Here is a 9,042-nt window from a genome sequence, read left to right on the forward strand (position 1 = left end):
TTTCCCCAACACGCACACACCTCCCAACCCTTTCCTTTAGGTATGATTAAAGGTGCAGCACACCATTTCTCTCCCTCTCCAGCGCATGCTTGGGTTACATTTGTGCTCCTCATGAGACACCTGGCTGCGTATGTTCAGCTTCTCTCCATCAAATTATTTAGGTCAGAAGGAAATGAGGACACTTGTGTGGCATTGTAGTTTAAACCAGTGTCTCCCCAAGAACCTCTGTCAGCATTCAGAGCCTTGTAATTCACAGGTACCTATGAGGGTGTGTGTGTGTGTGTGTGTGTGTGTGTGTGTGTGTGTGTAAAGGGACTTCTAAATACAGGACGGGCATCTGAACTCCTGGGTTCTGTTCCCAGTAGCCTGGAGAAGGCACTTCTCTCTGGACCCCAGCTGCAAAGGGAAGGTAATAATGACACTGACCCACCTGAACAAGGATTGTGAGACTGACTGGAGCTAATTAATGTTTACAAATTGCCCTCCAATTACAGGCAAAAAAGCTCTACTGCTATGCTTGGGTGAGACTTTTTATTTCAGAGGTGCCTGTGTGGTAGCTTCTGGTCTGTGGTCAGGATGGTGGCCTGGGCTGGGCCCTGTAGTCCCCTAATACAGCTTTGCTTTTTCCATCCAGCCTTTGCCGAGCTGCAGACAGACATCCATGAACTGACAAATGACTTGGATGGGGCTGGCATCCCCTTTCTGGACTATCGCACCTATGCCATGAGGGTCCTCTTCCCAGGAATAGAAGACCACCCCGTGCTGAAGGAGATGGAGGTGTGGTAATGTGTGTATGTGTGTCTGTCTGTCTGTATCTCTAATTTTTCACCCCAGGGACACCTGGCTCTGGGGTCTGTGATTCATACTCTGTCAGGGGGCAACCTTGCTCATTCACCATTACAGCTTGCTCCTCTATTTGTGTAAGGGTGTCTTGTAGGCTGCAGTGTATAGTGGTATCTCAGTGGCCTGGGCTTAACAGTGAATGCAAGGGTAGGAGAGTTATTGACCTAGGAGCAACATCAGCCCTACTGTACTTGCCTTAGCAAGAGCTCATTGTCTCTGTGGCTCATGGAGGAGCCTTGTTTAAGAGGACTTGTCCATGCAATTTCCTTGGCCTTTGACACCCTTGGTTCTAGATTTAGGATTTTCAGGTTCTCCACAATGTCATTTTCCTTCTTCCATGAACAGTTGAGGGCAGCACATGTGCAAGAGCATAAGAGCATATATAATCCCCTCTTGCCTCATAGGGAATCCCTTAATAACACCACATAATACAGGGGTTTGTTCCATCGGACAGAGGCTTACTTGGGAATGGATCCCCTTTGACTTCTTAACCGAGGGATGGGGACTGTCATGCTGTATGGAGAACAAAAATCCTTGTGGCAGGTTGGTCCATGAATTTTTTTAACACAGCGCATAATTAACCTGTGGAACTCATGGCCACAACTATCAGTAAGGCCAGGAGTTGCTAGACTGGCCAAGAGCTTGACGGAGCTCAGAGCAGGATTAGATGTGTATGTGGACAAGGGGAAAATCCAGAGATGTGTTAACTAGGACTGGGGTGTTAGCTGACCACTGTAGGCCTGATTTCAAGAGCTTGTGGTTCCCGCTGCTCAATGGCTGTTGTGCTCAATGATGAGGATTAGGAAGCAACTTCTCCCAGGGCCAGGTTATTCCACTGGTTTCTGTCCTGGTGCCTTTGCACCTTGGCCTAAAGTATCTGATACTAGCCATTGATGGAGACATGGGTTCATACTTGATGAGGCATCAGCCTGTTCCTATCTGGCTTTTCTTGTGTTTAGTCACAGAGCACAGATGTGCTGACTCCTGTCATGGAGGCTCTGGGTACATTTTTCTGCTCTCTAGATGTGTGGAAGTGGGAAATTGATTCCTTAGGGGAGCCAGTAACCCCCATGGCCTGGCACATTGGAGGCTCTGACAGGATGGATCTCTAGGAGATGCCCTGTAGAGATGCATCCTGTGTTGGCCTTGACAAGGCCTGGCTCATCTCCCTTGTCAGTGATCCTGGTCAGCGATGCTAACCCTTGCACTGCTGGGAGTGCTCTGCTTTGCAGGTGTCTGTGCAGCCACAGGCAGGTCGTGCATTTCACTGGCAGGTTTCTCCCAGGGGCTGAAAGATAGATGAAGCCTCTTCCTGTGTTTCTGAGGACCACTAATCACTTTCCCACTCATTGCCTCTGACTGCTGTCTCTAGCTTATCCTTTGATCTTCCTTTAGGGGCAGAGAGTGACCTCGTGACCATGTGGCTATTAGTTGTAATGCTTTGAGTGCAGTGTGCTTGAAGCCACCTTCTTGCCTTCCAGAAAGTGTTGACCTGTCACTCCCATCTCTGGAGAGGTTGGCTCTTCCTCTGCAGGGAGCTGCATTGCTACCATCCATCCTAACTTTATCCATGACCAGGCTGACTGGGCTTCAGCCCCTGTTACTTACTTGCCTTATGTGAAGTAAACTACAGCTCAGCTGTAACTGGGGTCTGCAGCCTACATAGCCCCTCAGCTTCATTACTGTGGCTCTCCATGGTTAGCTCCCATCAGCTTCACTTCCAGACCCAAGCTGAGGAGAGTAGCTTCATTTACTCTTCTCTAAGACTCCCTAGCAAATTGACTCAGGGTGCCAGTTTGTTTCTCCAGGGCCAGGAGAGACTGGGGGGGTCCAGCATAATCACTGAGTGTCCTCTGTGTGACTGCCACACTCAACAGCATTAGTATCAGTATTTGTATTAATATCATTTCTGCTGTCATTTTCTCTGACACTTAACTTATTCAGTTGGGCTCATTTGATGCCTGACTGGCCCCTGTTTCCAGCAGACTTGTCCCATGTCATCCACCTTCCTGGTTCCAGGTTTCCCCCCACGCAGAATCCCATTCTCTCTCTTCTCCATCTCCCCCACCTCTCCAAGACTCACTGGGTTTGCTTAATTTAGTGCGTACAAGTGCATGTAATTGCCTTTCTGTTTTCCTTGCTACAAAGGCTGCTCTTGGTTGGAGAGGCGAGGGGTGACCTTAGCTTCACCGTGTTGCTGACCTGGCACAGTAATTAATGTTGACATAAGCTTCAGAATGTTTTCGGGTGAAGCCACTGGCCTGATGCAGGGTGCAGAGTTGTTAATTGCAGGGCATCAAAACCTTTAAACTCCCAATACACATGCCCCCTGAAACGCAGCCTGATCACTGCTTTTGAGGACTCACTCTTCAGGGTAAGGGGGTTAGTGCTCTTTCCCCTGCATCCTTTCATACCCCCAGCTTTGGAGGTCACCACTTTTTCCAAAAGATTCCCCATATTCATGGATCTCTCCTCAGACATCCAGGCTCATGGAAGGCCCAGAAGCATCCCTTTGTATGCTGGCTTGGGGACACTCTGCTCTTATCACATAGCATTAAGATGTCAATCAATAGACATCTTGGAAGGATGATAGGATGGTGTCCCACAGGGCAAAGGGAAGTAGACCACGAAATTCTTATCCTAACTCATTTCCATTGTGACAAGGGCCTTGCTAACTACAGCCGTAGGTGGGGAGGGGGTAGATCCTTCAGCAATAAAACCTGCTGCTGTGGGACATTATGATGAGGGCTGTGGACTTAGAGCTGCCCTCCATAGTTCTTGCTGGCACTCTTCCCAAGCTAACCAGTGCCATTCTGCTGTCCCATTCTGTCTAAGCACCCAGGAACAAGTACTCCAGACCCGCATGGAGATGACAGGATGCTCCTGGAAGGAGAGTCTCCTTTGGCAGGATGGCTAGTGACTAGGGCCTTGCAGCTTGGAGTCAGGGCACCTGGGTTTGGTTCTGGCTCAATGGCCGGATGTGGCCAGGGTAAAGCACATGAATGCTGACTGGAGGTTCGGAGGCTTTGCTGGGAAGGGCCATCTCAGTGAGGTAGACTGCTACTCCCCCCACAACAGTCCCTCAGGCACTGTTGTTAAGCTGTCAAACATTGTATTTTTAAGGTAGCTCCCCATTGTTCATTGCACTCTCCCAGGTTAACAAAGTCTTTTGATATCCTGTCATTAGCAGCTCACGCTTCATTCCCCTGACCTGAAAAATGCTTCATTAAGCCTATGTGTTGGCCAGAACTTGGCAGACCCTGAGCACTTTGTCCTCTGATGGAAAAAAAGCCTCTTATCAGGCCATTTTCTTAGAATTATGGGGTTGGAAGGGGACCTTTAGGTTCATCTCATTCAACCTCATGCACACCTGATCCTCAGCCATCCCAGGTAGATGCCTATCCTGCCTCTTAATAATCTCTAATGAGTGAGATTGCACAACTTCCTTAGGCAGCTTGTTCCAGTGTCCTCCAGTTCTTGCAGCTTAGGATGTTTGTACTGAGAGCTAGTCTAAATTGCATTTTAATAAGTTGTTTTCCTGCATAGACTCATAGATGCAGGGTTGGCTGTGGGGTCATAGCTTGGCTGTGGAGGAGCTGGATTCAAGTTGAGGTCCTATATGGTTCTCTGCAGTTGAGAGGGTGTCCCTGACTAGTCATAGCCTTGTTCTATGCAAGAGGGAACCTGGGCTTGTTTCCAAGACCTGGTCTCTTCCTCTTTCTCCTTGAGGTTGGGTGTGCCTGGAAGGCACCCCTACTGTGATAGGGTTGACAGGCTCGTATTGTCCTGTGGTATGTAGCACCCAGAGGAGAAGTGGTGGCATGATCAAGAAGAGCAATATGAGAGAGCCACACAAGAAGGGGTAGCTTAGCTGAAATTTTCCCATTGTCCTGGCCTGGAAGCCTGCAGTGAAAGATTCCCCTATTTTTAACCATCAGTTAAAGGACACGAAAGTACACAGTTCTCTTTCCTCAGCTGAGAGGAAATTCTTGTGGCCTTGCCAGCCTCCGCTGGCTGAGGGGTCATGTGCAGGTTTGCTGAGCAACCACCAACAAGTCTGAAAAGAAGCAGGGAAGTTCCCAGTTCTCTGTCCTTTGCTGTCTGCCATTCACTATGGGGAAGTTGAGGTCCTATATGGTTCTCTGCAGTTGAGAGGGTGTCCCTGACTAGTCATGGCCTTGTTCTATGCAAGAGGGAACCTGGGCTTGTTACCAAGACCTGGTCTCTTCCTCTTTCTTCTTGAGGTTGGGTGTGCCTGGAAGGCACCCCTACTGTGATAGGGTTGACAGGTTCGTATTGTCCTGTGGTATGTAGCACCCAGAGGACCTCATATAGGGCCTCAACTATTTTCTCCTCAAAAGTGTTTATGTTACCACAGGCTAAATAGAAAAGCTATTATCCCACTTTCCAGCACAAACCCAGCTGAGTAGAAGAGTGAAGTGGGGGGAAAGTGGAGGGACCTAAAGAGCTGGAGGGACTGAGAGGTGGATCTTGTCTACAACAACTCACGTGGCTGAATGTTGGCAGAGTGACATCTCTCTGGTGTAGATGATCCGTTTAAGTGTGTACCATGGGTGCATCAACTAAGGGAAGGACTTCCTGGTTTCCAGTGATAAATGCTGTATTTTCAGTGTTTCGCCTCACCCTGCCCACCATAAGAAGCCACCCAGCTGTAGTCCTGACCTGGACACTCTCTGGGACTGAGCCTTTGAAGGATGAGGGCAGGTTTTGAAATCCCATCCCTCTCAGCAGGGCCCAGCCAAGGCAAACAAAATGGAGGTTACTCTTCTGGGTCTCTCCCCATTGAGGGCAGGCAGCCCTAGTTGCTCCAGCCCATGGGACATAACTCAGCTTTTGACTTGGCTGCGCTTCCAAACAAGGGCTGGGCCTGCAAAGTGGGAGTTGAATCTGGGTGGAGGTTTAGGTTGGGGTTGGGATTCAGCAGTTGCAGGTACTCTAGAGATTTTGCCTCCATATGGCCAAGCATGAGCTCAGCTGTTGCCATGAGATTTTCACCATCTTAAAAAAATCTCAGCTCATGTCTGAATTGGAACCAGAAAACAGGCTTCTTCTGGGTCCGGATCCAAACTGCGGGGGCAGATTCAGATGCAGATTTGAATCCACCTCCCGCTCTCTCCTAGGAGTACTCTGGGGTACTTTGTCACATCTCTTTCTTCAGCACTGGGCTGCTGGCTTGTTGTGTAAACCCAGTGTCTGCTATCACTTCCGCAGTCATTGCGGAGGGGACAGAGACTACAAGAGCCAAGCTCAGCAGTGAGGGGCTAGAACCTGCTGTTAGGAGTAAACGGATGAAATTGGAGAGGTGAGCATCGGGGAACCTTTCCCAGCAAGGAGTCTTTGGAGTCCTTTCCAAAGGGAAGGGGTGGAAACTTCATTTAAACCTAGACAGGACGAAGCCTGGAGAAGAAACTTCAGGGAATCAGTTTTACATTGGCCAGGGGAGGGAGGTGAACTAGACAGGACCTCAAATATCTAGGATTCCAGACACGCTGCACTCCCAAAGCACAGGAGAGTGCGAGGGCTCGGGTGGGAAACAAACATTATAGTTGCAAGGGAGGAGAAAAAGGGGACAGATTAAATAAAGCAAATACAGTTGTGTAAGCGTCATATAATTTAATCAGGTTTGCTTTTATTTGTCTCCTTAATCAGAACGAGTGTAACACTAGCTATTACAAGTGATGGGGAAGGAGCTGTTCCATACACACACCATCATCTTATTGCGTATTAGCGCTGTCATTAACAGCTCCCTTTCTCTTTGGGTTTGTGTGTGCGTGTGTTTTTCTCCCATTGCTTTGTGTGAATTTAATTCTGATTAAATATTTAATTCTTTATTGTTCATTTACTTCCGCTAACGATCATCAAGCTAAACACAAAGCTTCAGCAAAGCAGGAGGCAGCGGCTGTGTGCGGGGGCTCAGCCTGGGTGCGTTTGGAGCTGAGGCTGGTGCTACTGCGTGTGACATGTTTTGCAGTCTCCCCCGCCAGCCTCTCACACTCCCTGCATGAAGCCCTGATAAGATCGCCAGTGTAGGACAGGACCAATTTCCCGGCTTATCGAGCGGCGGCTGCTCCGCTAGCCAGAACATGGCTCTGATAGGATCGTGGCATCTGATCCCCACGTTTCCTGAGCACGCGGAGGATGGCTTGTGCTTGGATCAGCTTGAAGACACGTGCCGCTGTCAAACCCCATTGCTAAGTGGTCAGAGTGTTGGAGGTGCAGCAGGTGGTGGGCTCCTTGGACCTAGACCCAAAGCAGAAACCCCTGGGGTAGAGCAAGATGCTGAGGGCAGTAGTGGTGCCTGCTGGCCCATTCCTCAGGGAGCCCCTGCTGCTTCCTTCTGAGACTGTTTTTGTTGAATTCTTTTCACGTGGTATAAAGTGCCCAAGAGGAGGGCTTGTCTGGGGGGGATCTATCCCTTTATCTGGGTCTATCCCTTTATCTTCCAGAGAATGTGTGAGGGGACATGTGCACTGTAGTTGGAAGTGTGCTTAGACCATGCCTAGATATGCTTGAGCTAGTATTACCCTGCCTAGTTCAGGTACTGATAGCAGTGACAATGCAGTAACATGGGCATCAGCTGCTGAGTAGGCACCCAGGCTTCCAGCTGGGATTACATAGCACGTGGCTCCACTGCTAGCACCCAGACTAGCTTGATTAATTCCAGCTTGTGCATGTCTGTGCCTGTTGGCATCACACCAGTACCCACAGGCTCTCTGTGCCTCAGCTCCCCATCCATGCAGTGTGGGTGATAGCACTGGCCTACTTCGTGAGGGAGTCACGAGGAGAAGTACAATATCACCTGGGAGGTGTCATGGTGTCAGGGACTGTACATGCAGCTAAAATAGACTGGCTCTTAGAGGCAGAGACTCTGTCTGCAGGGCACATACAGCAGAGGTGGTGGGAGGGTACCCCTCTGCATGCTGCCTTTTAGGGATATGGGCAAACATATACTTAGGATCCCTTCAAAAGGGGAGGGGGATACATTGCTTGGGTCACAGCTATTCTACAGTAACTGTTAGGTGTGCAAGAGCCTGGAGACATATGAGGACAACAGAACCACCCCAGCTTCACTCCTCCCTTATCCAGGAGCAAAGCTGGGACCAGCATGCAGCACAGTAACAGCAGAGCAGCTGCTGTGGAGTTCAGAGCAGCAGCCCTCCCTCCACTTTTGCTGCTGCTCCAGGTGTATGTGTCTCTGTACCCTGGGATTGGAGTGGGTTCTGTCGGTCTCTTCTGTGGAGCACCAGCACAAACACAGAGAGCATCAGCTGTGTTTCAGGGTCTGGTGTGCTCACCCGAGCACTTGGGACTGGACACTGACAAATCCACATCACCCATGTTGTGGAACAGCCATCAGGCAGGCACGGGGAGTGGGATCTTTGGCCTGTGGGAAGCAGCAACACTCTGGGATTCATTTCCATAACAGGAACACAGAGAAATGTTGTGGAATGAAAAATGCCACCTGCGAGGCTGATAGGTAGTACAGGTATTACCATAAAATAGAAGAGGCAGACCAGTGAAGAGGCAGGCTGCTCAGGGGCTTTGGTAGAAGAGTGTGATCCACCCCAACAGACCTGCGTCAGGGAGAGGGGTGTGTCCACTCCACGATCATCTAGCCATCCCTGGTGCCATGGAGGCATCTCCATACAGATAGCCCCCACATGTTCCCAGGCAGGGCTGCGCCTCACTGCTGCATCCAGCCTGGCCTCACCCACTCTCCTGGCTGTACTCCATTGTCCGGAGAAGCCTGAGGCCAGTTATTCACATAGAGCACACATTCAGGGAGCAGGTCTCAGGGGTGGGTCCCAGCAGTTTCTCCATGGGCAGGTGTGTTGCTATAACCCCTGACAGTCCTTTGAGCCAGTTTCTGGTGTGTTGTCTAGTAGTAGTTTTACAAACTGATCTTGACCCTTCCTCTAAAGGGTGCTGGCCATTGCTACAGACAGGATACTAGCTGGCTGGATCATGGCAGTCCCTGTGTCCTGCCTTGTAACAGGCTTGGCATTGCCCATCCAATCAGACATGCTTCATTGAACCCAGGACTCTTCATGAGTTGCAGCTCCCTTGCTTCTTCAGCAAGTCTGACTCATAGCTGTTGTCTTGTTTCCTCAGGTTCAGGCCAATGTGGAGAAGTCCTTGACTCTCTTTGGGCAGCTCTTGAACAAGAAGCATTTCCTG

General features: G+C 49.9%; 1 protein-coding gene across 1 annotated transcript in view; it reads left to right on the plus strand.

Moving 5' to 3' along the window:
* PLXNA1 (plexin A1) overlaps nucleotides 1-9,042 on the plus strand; it is a 232,602-nt gene that overhangs the window by 189,555 nt on the left and 34,005 nt on the right. The window contains 2 exon segments of the mRNA XM_006017778.3: nucleotides 635-777; nucleotides 8,977-9,040. Coding sequence (XP_006017840.1) covers nucleotides 635-777; nucleotides 8,977-9,040 — 207 coding nt within the window.

The sequence above is a fragment of the Alligator sinensis genome, unplaced genomic scaffold (assembly GCF_000455745.1).
Source record: "Alligator sinensis unplaced genomic scaffold, ASM45574v1 scaffold839_1, whole genome shotgun sequence".
Lineage (NCBI taxonomy): Eukaryota > Metazoa > Chordata > Crocodylia > Alligatoridae > Alligator > Alligator sinensis.